This window comes from Dunckerocampus dactyliophorus, chromosome 1, assembly GCF_027744805.1.
Source record: "Dunckerocampus dactyliophorus isolate RoL2022-P2 chromosome 1, RoL_Ddac_1.1, whole genome shotgun sequence".
Taxonomy (NCBI): domain Eukaryota; kingdom Metazoa; phylum Chordata; class Actinopteri; order Syngnathiformes; family Syngnathidae; genus Dunckerocampus; species Dunckerocampus dactyliophorus.
In genome coordinates this window covers 10397130-10412221 of record NC_072819.1, presented here as the reverse complement: position 1 = coordinate 10412221, position 15092 = coordinate 10397130, and the positions used below count along the sequence as shown (strand labels likewise).

The following is a 15092-nucleotide window of genomic DNA, read 5'->3' as shown; positions in this document are numbered from 1 at the left end:
ATAAACAATCGGTATCAGTATCTGCATCGGCAATACTGTCCCTGTATTTACTTGGTATCAGATCAATACCAAAATTAGCAATATCTCCCACCCCGTTTCAAAGTGAGGCAGTGATGCGTCAGTCGCCAACGAAGGGGCTTGTAGACTCGACTCTTTGAAGGTGAAAGATACGCTTTGTTTTCTCTATTTCTTTGCCTCGTCAAGCCGCACGCGATTGGTCAACTGTCAACTCTCTGAGAGTCGGGGGGGAGGGGTGGGGAATATACACACAGCAGGAACACACACTGAAAGAGAGAAACAAAACAGTGTAGGGAGGGAAACCAAAAATGAGCGCAAATGAATGACTTGGAGGAAAAGCAGTAGAATTTGGACACAATTCAATGACATTGCGAGTCGAGCACGCAAGATTAAAATGTAAGAGATCAGGGATCAGAGATCAGAGATCAGTAACTTCTGATATAATGTATGTTCTATACACTAGTAATAAAATTAAGCAACAAGAAAAAAAGGCACTTTTTAGTGAGCCGAATCATAAGAACCAATTCTCTGAAAGCTGGAATTCCCATCACCACAGTGAGGGTGATGGGTGCGCTCAGCAGATACCTCCCACGCTGCTTAGTGTCTGCCTCCCGCCCACCACCAGGCCCATGGAGCAACCCACCTCCAACCATTGCCACGGCAACCCATCATCATCAGTAGTGACTTGCGCTGGAGGAGGACAGGGAGGGGAGGGGTGGCCGTGCAGAGCAGGGCTGCCACTGAACAGCAGCGGGCGTGGGCGTTCATGAGCTGAGCTATTCTCCAGAGAAAGTCTGTGTGTGTGTGTGTGTGCGTGTGTGTGCGTGTGTGTGTGTGAGGGGGAAGGATGGGAAGTATGTGAACAGAACCTGCGTCAGAGTGAGTCATAAGCTTGTTTCACAATGTCTTGATGTGACGTGGATGCAAATAGCCGGTGCATGAAAGCAACTTCACCTTCATTTATTTTTACCTTCCTGTGTGCAGGGGCACCATCCAGGGAGTACACATTAGGACAATTTCAAGGGCCCCTGACTGACACGGGCCCTAAAAGATGGAGATATCAACAGCTGCCCGGGAAGGGGGTGGGGGGTTCAATATAATTTTTTTTTTAATGGGGTCTAAAATTCCTGGTGGTGCCCCTGTTCTTGTGCATGGCTAACAACACCATCACACCTGTAAACGGCACACCACCAAATAAATGAATAGCAACAGGTGGCTCCACAGGCTAATTATGTACCTCCTGCTATCGAGTAGAATAGCTTTTCATTGTTCTGCCTGTCTCAAACTCAATGTACCTGGGGTGTGCTAGAGGTAGAGTCTGGGATGAATCAAGTCAACAAACAACAAACACCAACAAACAAGCCTGAGCTGTATTACACTATAAATACAGGTAAAAAAAAAAATATGGCGTGCTTGAGTTGCCCAAGACAAAGAAAGCTGCACTTCATTTGGGCAAGCAGTAGTCTACACAGGCCTCCAATGAGCGTGCCAGCACACCGGAAACGGCAGGAGGTCATTACTCAACATACTGTAAAACTCTGACTCATGGTGTCATAAAAAAAAGAACTCCGTAACCATCACACAGCAAATTAAACACACAACAGGTAGATAACACCGACACACAGCAACTACATACCCCTCGTGGAGAATAATAAACAACTATGTCATGTACCCTAAGCAGCTATTTACAAAAAGGTGCTGCAAGGCATGCTGGGAGTGCTTCCGGCTTCCGAGCATGTATGTGGCACGCTTCGTAAAATGCTGCTAAAGTTGCGTGTTCATTCATGCAGATATATTCTTTGCAGAGAATATTCATTTTTGGACCAATTAAGTGAAGGTGGATAGTTTTCTGCAGCACATATGTAGACCCAATGCACCATAGCACATTCTAGACCAGCTAGAATGAGGGGAATCGGAAAAAAGAGCAGATATGGCAACTCGTGGAAGCAGACACTGACCATAGAGCAGGCATCACAATAGGGTTCAAAAAATACAATTTAATGTTATGTGCTGTATAGCAAATAAAATATATTAGTGTTTAAAAAAACAGGTGCATAACTAGGTGGAGCCTAATCTATCACTTTAGAGACTGTGAGGAGAGGCCGACAAGGCCTCCTGCTGCGGGGGTTGGTGGGGGTGGGGTTGGGGCTCGACTCAAAACATTACAACATCATCACAAGTCTTCACGAGTTGGCTGCTTGAACACAACAATGAACTCCATGAAAGAAACCTTTAAATACAAATACAGTGTGCTGCACGTTCAGACAACATTACGTGGAGGACAAACATACAGTCACAAAACAATCGTACATGTCTACACAATACATGTTAGTCACGTATACTGTATATTGCATTGGTCTGCCACTGAATGGGAAAGGGGGAGGAGAGTTGGACCAACTTGTCAGGACACACAGGACACTTGCAATGTTTCTACAGCTAAACAGCAACTCACATATGAAATATGCATTAACAGCTGGCTAGTCAACATCATCGGTGTTGTGGTGTAAAGCATCTCATATACCACACACTTTCACACCGTTGGATTTTTTCCATCTAAGTTCTTTTTTTATGCACATGAACACTATCGACACACACGATTACAGCAAAGTTACACATGACAGAGCAGAACCCTGGTTGAGATTAGGGTATTTGTTATCACAGAACTACAGTATTTACACTCTGCAAGGACACACACATACACACTCAAACACGCACACAGCCTGAAGGTGAGAATGTCACATCTTCAGTCCTGGGATATTCTCTTTGCAGATGTGTGGTTCTGGGTCACCAGCAGTGTGTCATGAAGCAGTTCCTGGACCCTCGCAAAAAAAAAAGACCTGGAAAGACCTCCCATAAATATACACAAGACAAGAGCGGAGAGAGGTGGAGTCGTCCCAACCATAAAGCAAAGGAACCTGCTGCTAGGGACTGGGCCCAAACTCCCGACAGTACCTATGACTTTTCAGCATAAATGCAGACGCTAATTTGGGATTTGGGAGAAGGACAGAGGCAGAGCAAAAAATCCAAAATAAAAAATGAACCATTCAGAGAGGTAAGTGTGTCCAAATGTACTTCTAGTCGAGACCTGCCAAGCACTGAGGGGGCATGTCTTCGCGCTCTCTTGATGCATTGGCACTGACACCAAGACAAACTCAAGGAAAAAAATAAATGCTCTTCATGAGGCAACATTGGTTGTTAAGGCTCTACTGTGGCTGTACTTGCTTAGTTTCTAGTGACGGCTGAATACTGCATACTAAGATGAGACGAGGGGGTAGAGCAAGCAGGAGGCACTATGTGGAGTCTTCGGGTTCTGACTTGATGGTCTTTTTATCTGTGCTGCTGGACGCCCGCTGTGAAATCCCGTTTTCTGAAAACATAAATATTTAGATTGGGATCATGAGGACTCTTCATTAATCGTCACCCCACTGGACAATGTGCAATAATTTGGCTTTTGCCTTGAATATTTGGTAATCGTATTTTCCTATTTGTTTTTAGATTTACTTTATTTATACTTTTTTAGTCTGCATGCTTTGCCACTATTGTTACTACTGTCTATACTGCATGCAGTGTTGCTGCAAATTTCACTCAAATCTAATCTAAACTACAACAAAATTGAACAGTAAACAGGCGAAACGCCACTGACCCGTTGCTGCTGTTTTGGTCTCTTCTGTGCTGCTGTTATTGTGGTTGTGATGACGTTTGAGCTCGTTGGCCAGCTGCTTGCCCAATGGGAGGTCACCTTCCTGCATGGTTTGACTCACAATCCGCAAGTTCATGGGTCGCTCATCTAGAGAAAAGACCGTTTGTTTACCAAATGCGGCACAAAGACGTGCTCGAACGTCATGTCTGAGGACAAGATGCGTATGGAGTACTGTAGGTGAACGTGTGTACAGTCCAAGTTTGATATGTCTCTAAAAGTCTGGACACATAGGCAACAACGCATATATTATGCAAGCATTATATATGAATATATGTAATATGAATAATATCCCTGGTGATGTATTGGTACATGCTGCAGTCTCAGATTTTTCAAGATCATTTATATTGTGTGCCTTCTTACGTGGTGCTGTGGCTAATTAGTTTGTTTTCTGAGCTGTATGAGCCTGTCAGTTGTGTGTTGACTGGATGTACTGCCTATGTTAGAAAGCCCCCAGTTTTGCATGTGTAAGTAAATTGATGCTTTCACAAGTAATGTGATTTCAATTTGTTCGGCGGTCTTTGAACACATAATGTGTGACGCAGACTGAGACTTATTGTATGCACAGACAGACGTGTATTTTCTATTCTTCCTTTCACCTCGTCCTTGTTCACAAATGTTAATGCTGGGCGTAAAGGCACAGAGGTGAGGTTTAATAATGTTAGCTCTGCGCTGCTGTGCGTTTTCGCTTGGTGCATAATCTCATTTGGCTCAATAATAAGCCTCGTATTGAATGAATTTCCTTATTTCTGTACGTTACGTACCTTTGTTTTCATAATCATTTATAATTGATACATTTACGTGTAATGTTAGTTGCATTGTACTGATTATTTCCATGTTGTTGCAAACCAAAGCACAGCAAAAGAGCATAACGATCAGTTCAACACATCTTAACACAGCTTGTCACCACTTGTTATAAATAAATCCACCAAACAGAAGACAAACCTGCCACGAGATATCTTACACCGCTAAAACCCTCTCCGCTTTAAATTAGCAGCCTGTGTGTGCAGTTGAAAAATGAGACACATGATTATTTAACATAATGTCATAATATATATACATTTAATAATATATCAAAGATGTCTCAATGTGTGGTTTATGTTTTTTAGGGGGTACATGACTTCCAGTCAGATGTCTGAAGGTGTACACGACTGTAAAAAGTTTGAGAACCACTGATTTAGAGCATATATTTGCAGAAAATGAAAAATGATCAAAACACAACAAAAATAATTATGAACTTTCTTTGCATTTTCATTTTTATACAACGCAGTACTAATGTTTTAACTTAAAGAGTTCAGAATTCAATATTTGGTGGAATGGCGGTCATACATGTAAAGCTAAAAACAATAAGTAAATAATATAATATAAATATAATATTTTAATATATTTTATTTATATATATATATATTATTTTAAATATATTATTTTAATATATTTAAAATGTTTAAATACATTTATAATTTATATTATTTTGTCCATATAATATATTTTTAGATGTTATTTTTGCATAATTATTATTTAATTCATTTTTAATTGTTTAAAAATAATTAAAAATAATTTGTAATTCATTTATAACACCAATTTTAATTTTAGTATAATTATAAATTAAAATGTTGCTTTTTTTTAATAATTTATGTATTGTATGTGTATATTATATGTCCAGATTTTAAGGACTTTTTGAAGTAGAAAAGAAACAAGGGAGCGGAGAGTGAAAGGTAGATTGACAGTCAGAGAGAGAGAGAAAGAGAGAGAAAGAGAGAGACGCCCTCTCTGGGCAGCTGGTTGGATGTAAACATGTGTGGGTGGGATGATTGCAGGTGCATTGTGGGATTTGTGGAAAGAGCAATAGAAGAAGCTGTCATCGTGGGTGAGAGAGGAAGAGGAGATGAGGCCTGCAGAGTGAATACTAATGAAGAAACAAATCTAGAACAATCATGGGTTGTTTCACGTATGTACAAAGTTCTCATATGAGGCCCATGCCACAAAGCCAAACCAGAAATGCCTTGTGACTCCATTTTACCTTGGGTCTCCCTGCTGGTGTCACTGGCGGCCCCGTTGGTGTTCTGGGCATCAGTGAGATACTTTAAGGCAGCAGGGGGTATCCTCCAGTCCAGAGCCTGCAGTCGCTCCTGCACTGCGGCGTCCTGCAGGATTTCCATCTGCCTTGCCAGCAGACGCTCCAATTGCATCTGGTGACACAAATACAAGTTGCATGACTCTGGACTCGTGGTCGCGCAGTAGAAAATGGTCCCGTCAGTGAGTGTCAGGACAAACGTCTGGCTGGGAGTCAAATGATCATCGGCGTGCACGTTGCTGTCGCTGTAAATTAGAACATCAAAGTGCCACGTCCTCCGCAGGGCTCGCATTGTGAATGAGCCATGTAATCTCTTCCTTCTCTGAATAGCATTTTGGAAAATCGCATCAGCTTGACAAGCGGAAGCGCAAAAACGCAGACAGACGTGTGCGCGACATGCTGACACAGCAAGTCACACGTGTTTCCACGCCTCAGTGAACGGAACAAGCTCATCAATGACCGACGTAAACGCTGTGGCAAACGCCGTGTGTCGCTGTTACGACATCACTAAGTAGCTTTGTATGTCTGAAGACAAGCTGCACATTGGTGCCGTATTGACCCGATGACCGTACCTGCAGATTGCGACCAATGCTTTCATCTCCTTTGGACTTGGCGCAGGCCAGCTGCTCCCTCAGCATCTCCTGCCTCATGTGAATGGCCTGCAGTGCCTCCTGGATGTCAAAGAAGTTCTCCTGAAGATGCAAAACAGAGAGATTGATTCACAGAGAAGATGCTGCTCTTCTTTTTGGGTTGCAGTTTCTTAACACCAACCATTTAATTGCCGAAACGTCTGTGTTTCTCGTAGTCAAGTTTCTCAAAAATCTCTAGTATTCTTTCTTTATAATAAAACCAAAAACCCAAAGAACTGACCTCAGTTTTAATTCTTTTAGGAGATGGCTCATCTCCACAGCGAGTCCTGAGAACAAACAGTAAAGTTGTTCAGGAAGTGTGGTTGAGATGCCAGAACATAATGATGTAGGACGGTGTCTCTTACTTGCTGGTGCGGTAGGTGTACTTATAGGTGACCTCTCTGGAGATCTGCCGAGCAAGTCCAAACAGCTCGTCTCGGCGGGTCAGCAGGGCCGTGTCCCTCATGCACAGCTGCGCTGCTGCCTCGTTCACTGTCAGCTGCACAAAACAATAAACGTGAGCTCCAAAATTGGTTGGCTGAAATATTTCTACACCTGAGGAATGACGTGGCACCTCGTGGAGCGTCAGGTGTTTGCCGTCCCTCCTCTTTGAATCAAAGCGTCCGTAGATGGCGCTGTATTTGCGAATCTCCTCCTCCCTCCGTGGGTCATCGTCGCTCAGGTCAAAAATGTGTCCGATCATCTTTGCCAGTTTCTTGTTGCTCTTGAGCTGCTCTTTGATGTCAGCAACGTCCGCCTTGGCGAGCCCTGGTGCCATCCTGTCTACACACTCTAGAACCGACTGCACAGCAGCCGCATCCAGAACCTCCATCCCGTCCCTAGGCGAGGACGGAGAGCCGAGGTCAGAGGGTGAAAGGCTGTGCTCGCTATCGTTGCTGTGTCCCGACCAAAACCGAGCTTCACTGTTGCCCTGAAGAGGAGAGCCTACGGACACTTTGTCCCGAGTCACGTCCAGCTTTCCTGTGTCAGAGCAGGTGGCGACAGCTTTGGGAATCTTGGTGCTGGATGTGTTCGCCCGGTCCTGGGAACCCAACAGTGTTGGCGAGCCCTCAGGCAGCTTGTAGACAGGGATGCTGCAGACCGGCAGCGAGGTGAGAGGCTGGTTGAAGATGGCTGGGTTGGTGACCCAGTCGCGTAGCGCTTTCTGCAAACGCCGTACGTGCAGCGGCTTGCTGGCCATACCGACTAGCGCCATGATCTCCAGGAACTCCTCCTCGCCGGCCTCGCACAGCTGCTGCACATCATCGCCGCCCTGCTGGATGAAGGCTTCGTAGTAGTAGAGAAGGTTGGCTCGCTGCAGGATCCGGTAGAGCTGCAGTTCGCCCAGCGTTCTCGGCAAGACCGCTGCCATAACTGAAGGAGGAAGAAACTAAATTAACACAACCTATGATGCCATTGTTGTTTCTGTCTAAACCGGGGTGCCCACAAAATATTCTACACTGGAACCCGTTGTAAATCCACCTTCTTGGATTGACTGACTGTTGTCGACATGTGCAGTTGACGACATAACCAAAAATAGCCATTGCTTGCACATTTACTTGTGACTTTCGCAACCTTGAGGATTTTGAATCTATGTCAGTTTGTTGCGGAAATTGAGCTGAAAGAACGACTGAGAAGTCTATTGAAAAGTCTGTCGACCTTTCCACCCTTCTTCGTTTGTTTTTATTGATTTTGACATAACCACAAATCTGCTTTTGCAAAAACACGAACGACAATGATGATGTTAACAATAAATAAATTGAAGGATTTTTCACAGAAATGACCCCTTTGGGTCTCAAATTTTAGGTCGAGAATAGCGGCGGTCGACTTTTTAGTAATAAGAGGAACACGGACTTGATGAGTTGGTCAACTTAGACAGGTTGTTGACATAAGACTTAACCGAGTTCCGCTGTATTTATAAGCAAATGATGACACCCTCCACTTCCACTGTGATTGTGTTGCCCTTCAAGTTTTTGGTCACTGACATTTAAACGTACTCTTTAAAATGTAGGTCATGAACTTTTTGTAGTTCTTTCTCCTGTATTCGTTTCATCTGCAATACAGTTTTGCACACCAAGAGGTCATAATGTGTCCCTACATCCCTCCATGAGGTGGCCCCCATCCTAACAGAGGAGCAATCACCAAAAGGCCTGGCTGCTGGGAGGACCACATGCCTCTCTCCACCCCTGCAGGATGTGTAGGTGGTGGGCTCGCCTCGCCCAGAATAAGCCTGAGCAGAGGCCCCGGGTGGGAAACAGACAAAAGCTGAATGAAGAGACTATAGCAGGGGTATGAGCTTTTCCAGTGTGCCAATTTTCTGTCTTGCCACGTCAAATAAGCACATTTTTCCCTGTGACCTGCTTGCAGTTTCGAGCTGCAGAAATGGTCTATTCCTTTGTATTATACACTCGTTATACGTGGGTGTGTGTGTGTGTGTGTGTGTGTGTGTGTGTGTTTCCGCATCGTAAACCAAGTTGAGCAAGTTTTCAGCTCTGGGGTGCTCACAGCCATCGTGACACACATGCAGGGACACTTTGAGTTCACTAGAAATTCCCTATCACTGTCGCCATGGCGACCTGCGGCTTTTTAATGTCTACGAAAATAAACGCACATATACAGTATATTGTCATTATTATGAAACAATCGCAAATCCCTATTGTGCTTCTCTTCATGAATTAGAGTCTCATATCCACACGAATCAGTTTTACAATGTGTCCATTTCTTTTAAAAAACACTTTTGCGGCATCCTGCTTTGCATGCAATGTGCAGTACAATACGGCACAATCATGTGCACTGGACCTGGCCTACCTGCTGTGTATTTGGCCTCTTTGGTCAGCGCTCCTTTCCTATTCCTCCTCAGCACAAAGACTGGCTGGGAATCTGCAAGATTCGAGAGTTCCCGCAGCGTGCGTGGAAAAGCAACAGATGAATGTAAAGATTCTTTCCAGTTGGAACAGAAAGAAAACAAAAAAAGGCAATTCCTGCGTTGGCTCAAACGTAGCGCAGCTCTTGTGTCTGAACCTCCTCTGGAAACTTTTCCTCTTCCTGCCGGCAAGAGAAGCAAAAGGCGAAGGAATAAAAAAAACGACTTCTGAGCGCCCCTTTTTCCTCTGAGTGTGTGTTGCGCGCGTTTTGTGCGTGTGAAACGTGTGCGTGTTTGAGTCCTCTCTCAGCCCGTCTCCACTCCCCTGCGCACTTTCACCACCCCATCAAACAACACTCAAACACAAGTACATCCGGCTGCCTAACAAAATAAAAGCCGCACGTTTTGAATAATTATGAAGCCTTCTAAAATGTGATTTATTGCCGGGCCTTCACTGGCCATAATTGCACAAATTTAATCATTTATTGAATAAAGACGATGGATGAGGGATTGCTTGATGGGTTTTTTTTGCACATCCATTACTAAAAATGAAGACCCTCAATCAGTGGTGTCCATTTGTTTTTTTTTATTGGCCCTTGGCACATTCTAAACATACAGTCCAATTAAATAATAAACAAAAAAAATGCAAACAAAGCACAAATATGACCAGAAAAAGTAAAATCTTGCAAAAAGTAAATGTTGATGAGACCCTTTGTCACCATTAACACAAGGCTGCAGGCCTTGCACACATCGGCTTGGTTTCAAAGTTAAAAAAATTTAATTGGCCCCCATATAATTTCAATCTTTATTATGCGGCCCTCGAAAGTTTGGTCAACCCTGCCCTCAATAAAGAGTCTTCACAATCTAAACAATTGAAGCATATTTATTAGTCCTTTCAGGTAAAATGCTAACTTAAAATTTGTCTTTAACATTATTAACTCATTATCATTTGCTTATGTCGAGTGTAAACACGATAGAGAACGTTTTAATGGTTAGACACAGGCTTTTATTTTCTCCGCGCTTCCTGTTCACACGCCGAACGCACGCATTTTGACGGCGGAGCGAGCAATAATGTGGGATATTCCGCTCGCGCTCTCTCTCGGCGTCTCTCTCCGCCTCGCGCCCACGCTGCTCCCCGTGTGACGCAAATCCGCGCGTGGGTGGACACACTGGGCGTGGGAGGCTTTCTGCACGGAATACCAAACACGAGCAGGTTACACGCCCACAGACGCGCAACACTTTTGAACGCTGACATTGTTCGCAAAAGTTTAGCCAGCATATATTATTGATTACCAATTCCTTTTTTTGAGCTTATCTTAAAATGTGGCAGCTAATGCAGTTTGACTGATGGTTAATTAATATCTCGGAAATAGCTCCACAAATTATAGGAATATTTTCACATGCATTAACAATATTCATCTTAGTGCAAATTTCAACTGCAGGTGAAAGGTTAGAGCTGCCATTTCTGCACGGCTGCAAGGTTCCTCATTTACTATATGACTATTTTGGGGGAATTAGGCCAGCTGCCACCAATGCAACACAGTTCAACACCCCAGGGACACGAGCACAGCACATTTTAACCTCCACCCTCAACCCACTCATGCACCGTCTGCATCAATATACGCCAATCCAGAAACAGAATGCACACTGCAGCTATCTTGTATTATTTTGTATTAAAAGTGAGTTATTTAATAGAAACAAACATAAGCAGCTAAGACAGAAAATCAATACAATAAGTCACATATGCTTTCATTCTTGTGCGCTCCAAAAGCACACATGAAGCAGGTAGCATTCTTTACCACCCTCTTTTATGTTTAAATCCTTGTAATATGAATGTATGAATGTATGAATGTGTGTGTGTGTGTGTGTGTGGGGGGGGGGGGGGGGGGGCTGTTATTATACTGATATGACCTTCCTACGATGATGCTGTGGGGATCAGACGGGATGAAATCCAATTCTACACAAGATGTCAGGTTGTTTTGAACACACGTGCGCACACACACACACACCAAACACAGACAAAAGACAGAAAGAGAGAAGAAAGTGCTAAGAAATTATAGCGCCAGCAGCAAATAAGATGTCCACCCACGCAGGGAGGTGGGTCTAGTCCCACAAGTCCCTGTTTACCCAAACATCCTGGTACTTTGGAGGATCTTCCTGAAGAATCAACTGTCTCATGGACATCAACCCACAATTTGGTTCTGACGTGAACATTTCACTCCACCGCTTCCAGCAGAGGGAAGTTTAATTTAGAGCGTGAAAGGAAGCAGCTTCCAAGGTTTTCACACTCCTGACATGCTGTCAATCATCTCCGACGCGTAGGCGCCACTTTTAATTTATTTATGTCTTGTTGGCGGCCGCCCTCCCACCTGCTGATAGTGCATGTGTCTCATTTGGCAGGAAGCCTCGTCATATCGCACTTTCTCATTTTTGCGGCAGCTCGCCGCTCCCTTCCTTCGCCTTTTTCTTCCTTTGCCTGTCTTTGCCCCCCACCCCCCTCCCCGAGGAGAAACACATTTCAATGACACACCCACGCCTGGGCCTGTCAGCCCCTCGCCCTGTCAGAGCGCCCACGCCGCTCCGCTCCCTACAACCCACATCTTCAGTGCTCCGGCAGCTCTTTTCATCCAACTTCCTCTTTTGGAGGCACGGTTGCGTGTGTAGGCCGCCTTCATGTCCCTCCTCATTTGCAGCCGACGTGGCTCTCAAGTTTGCATCTCAGTGTTGTAGACGGGCGTGGACGCCGCTGGTCTTAAAGTAGCAACTTTCCTATTAAGCACATTTCTTTGCGTGTGTGTGTGTGTGTGTGCACAAGGCTCATACTTTGTGTCTGTAGAGCAAGTGTGGGATGTATGAGCGGCTTATGTCTGACTGAACACGTGTGTGTGCTTGTGTGGAGCTGGGAGTGTGCATAGGGGTGGTGTAGATATGTGTGTATGTGTGTGTTTGAGGACACAGACTTGTGTGTGTGCGGGAGTTTTGGGCAAGGATAAGCGTGGGCGTTGAATGCGAAGGCGGAGGTTATGTGACATACAGACACAGACAGCAGTATGTATATGTGTGTGTGTTACTTGCAATAGGCGTCTGCAGATCTGCCAGTGTGAAAATCAGCCTTCAGTGAAAGTGTAAAAAGAAAATGATCACACTGCACGATTCTGGAAAAATGTGAATCACGACCCGTTTTTATATATCCGTTTTTATATATCTGTATACAATGGAACCGGTTTTTAGTAATAAGAACACTGTGGATTGGGAAGTGATGAGTTTGTCGACGTAGTCATGTTGTCAACATAAGCAGGACTTCCGCTGTGTTTTAAGGAAATCACAATGTTTTTTTTATTAAGGTTGCATCAGACTCCTTTGTGAACCTCTGAAACTCGCTGACACTGCAGAAAACAAGGCACTAGCTATATTATTATATTATATTATATTATTACAGTATATTATATAATATTACATATTAAATTATAATATATCCATTCATCTTCTACCGCTTATCCGAGATCGGGTCGCGGGGGCAGCAGCCTAAGCAGGGAGGCCCAGATTTTTCTCTCCCCGGCCACTTCGTCCAGCTACTTCCGGCGAATCCCGAGGCGTTCCCAGGCCAGTTGGGAGACATAGTCTCTCCAACGTGTCCTGGGTCTTCCTCAAGGCCTTCTACCGGTCGGACTTGCCCTGAACACCTCCCCAGGGAGGCGTCCGGGAGGTCTCCTGACCAGATGCCCAAGCCACCTCATCTGGCTCCTCTAAAGGAGGAGGAATAGCGGTTCTACGCCGAGTATCACCCGGATGACAATGCTTCTCACCTTATCTCTAAGGGAGAGCCCAGCCACCCTATGGAGAAAACTCATTTTGGCGCTTGTACCCACGATCTTGTTCTTTCGGACACTACCCAAAGCCCATAGGTGAGGGTAGGAACGTAGACCACCGGTAAATTGAGAGCTTTGCCTTTCGGCTTAGCTCTCTCTTCACCACAACAAACCGATGTAGAGTCCGCATCACTGCAGACGCCGCACCAATTCGCTTGTCAATCTCGCGGTCCATCCTTCCCTCACTAGTGAACAAGACCCTGAGGTACTGTACCTAAACTCCTCCACTTGGGGCAGGATCTCATCCACGGCCCGGAGATGGCACGCCACCCTTTTCCGGGCGAGAACCATGGACTCGGACTTGGAGGTGCTGATTCTCATCCCGGCTGCTTCACACTTGGCTGCGAACTGATCCAGTGAAAGTTGAAGTTCACGGCTCGATGAAGCGAGCACGACCACATCATCTGCAAAAGAGACTCAATCCTGCAGTCACCAAACCGGAACCCCTCAACGCCCTGGCTGCGCCTAGAAATTCTGTCCATAAAAATAATGAACAGAATTGGTGACAAAGGGCAGCCGTGGCAGAATCCAACCCTCACTTGAAACGGGTTTGACTTATTGCCGGCAATGCGAACCAAACTCACCGACACCGATCATACAGGGAACAAACAGCCTGCATTATAGCTGGTCCGATACCCCATGCTCCTGGAATACTGTCCACAGAATTCCTCGAGGTACACGGTCAAATGCCTTCTGCAAGTCCACAAAACACATGTAGACTGGTTGGGCAAACTCCCGTGCACCCTCAAGGGCCCTGCTGAGAGTGTAGAGCAGGTCCACAGTTCCACGACCACACTGCTCCTCCTGATCCGAGATTCAACTATCCGGCTGATGCTCCTCTCCAGAACCCCTCAATAGACCTTACCAAGGAGGCTGAGGAGTGTGATTCCATGATAGTTGGAACACACACACCCTCCGGTCTGCCAATCCAGAGGTTCTGCCCCCCGATGTCCACGTGATGCTGCAGAGTCATGTCAACCAAGACACGCCCACAGCATCCATGGCCTTAAGGAACTTCGGGGGGATCTCATTCACCCCTGGGGCCCTGACACAGAGGAGCTTTTTGACAACCTCAGCAACCTCAGCCCCAGAGATAGGAGAGCCCACCGTAGAGTCCCCAGGCTCTGCTTCCTCATAGGAAGACGTGTCAGTGGGATTGAGTAGGTCGTCAAAGTATTCTTTCCAGCGATCCACAACATCCCGAGTTGAGGTCAGCAGCACACCGTCCCCACCATACACGGTGTTGACTGTGCACTGCTTCCCCCTCCTGAGATGCCGAATGGTGGTCCAGAATCTTTTCGAAGCCGTCCGGAAGTCATTCTCCATGGCTTCTCCGCCCGTCTCTTCACCCGAGTGTCCAAAACATATGGCCACACGTCCGATGATACGACCACAAAGTCAATCATGGAAGTGCGGCCTAGGGTGTCCTGGTGCCAACTGCACATGTGAATACCCTTATGCTTGAACATAGTGTTTGTTTGTTGTAACGTGAGCGTTGAGGTCCCCCAGCAGCACAAGGGAGATGATCTCCAGTACTTCCTCTAGAGACGCAAAAAGGGTGGCTATTCTGAACTGCTGTTTGGCGCATAAGCACAAACAACAGTCAGGACCCGTCCCCCCACTCGAAGGCGGAGGGAAACTAGCCTGTCATTCACAACATACAGGCCACACGCCGGGGTGTAACAAGAATTGCCACCCCTGCCCATCGCCTCTCACTGCTGGCAACGCCAGAGTAGAACAAAGTCCATCCCCTCTCGAGAAGACTGTTCCAGAGCCCTTGCTGTGCGTTGAGGTGAGTCCGACTATATCTAGCCGGAACTTCTCAACCTCGTGCACCAGCTCAGGCTCTCTCCCTACCAGAGAGGTGACATTTCATTTCCCAAGAGCTAGTTTCTGTAGCCGAGGATCGGAGGTACCTGCCTTCGGCTGCCACCCAGCTCAC

At 45.7% G+C, this 15092-nt stretch overlaps 1 protein-coding gene across 1 annotated transcript; it reads right to left on the bottom strand.

The window, feature by feature from the left end:
- Positions 1-1116: 1116 nt before the first annotated feature.
- Positions 1117-9613, bottom strand: LOC129184319 (NGFI-A-binding protein 1-like). Its single transcript, XM_054780616.1, has 8 exons — positions 9227-9613; positions 6993-7792; positions 6784-6917; positions 6660-6705; positions 6362-6481; positions 5736-5904; positions 3662-3805; positions 1117-3385 (listed from the first exon to the last, which is right to left on the bottom strand). Exons 2-8 carry the CDS (start codon positions 7788-7790, stop codon positions 3309-3311), a joined length of 1488 nt encoding a protein of 495 aa, XP_054636591.1. The 5' UTR covers positions 7791-7792; positions 9227-9613; the 3' UTR covers positions 1117-3308.
- Positions 9614-15092: the final 5479 nt, after the last annotated feature.

What these genes read in the sequence shown, in the direction of transcription:
- LOC129184319 (XM_054780616.1), bottom strand. Translation starts at nt 7,790, where the DNA reads ATGGCAGCGGTCTTGCCGAGAACGCTGGGCGAACTGCAGCTCTACCGG. An exon ending in AACACCTGACGCTCCACGAG is followed by an intron (nt 6,918 to 6,992) that starts GTGCCACGTCAT and finishes TGTTTTGTGCAG; the next exon opens with CTGACAGTGAACGAGGCAGC. An exon ending in GACCAAAACAGCAGCAACGG is followed by an intron (nt 3,386 to 3,661) that starts GTCAGTGGCGTT and finishes TTATGTTTTCAG; the next exon opens with AAAACGGGATTTCACAGCGG.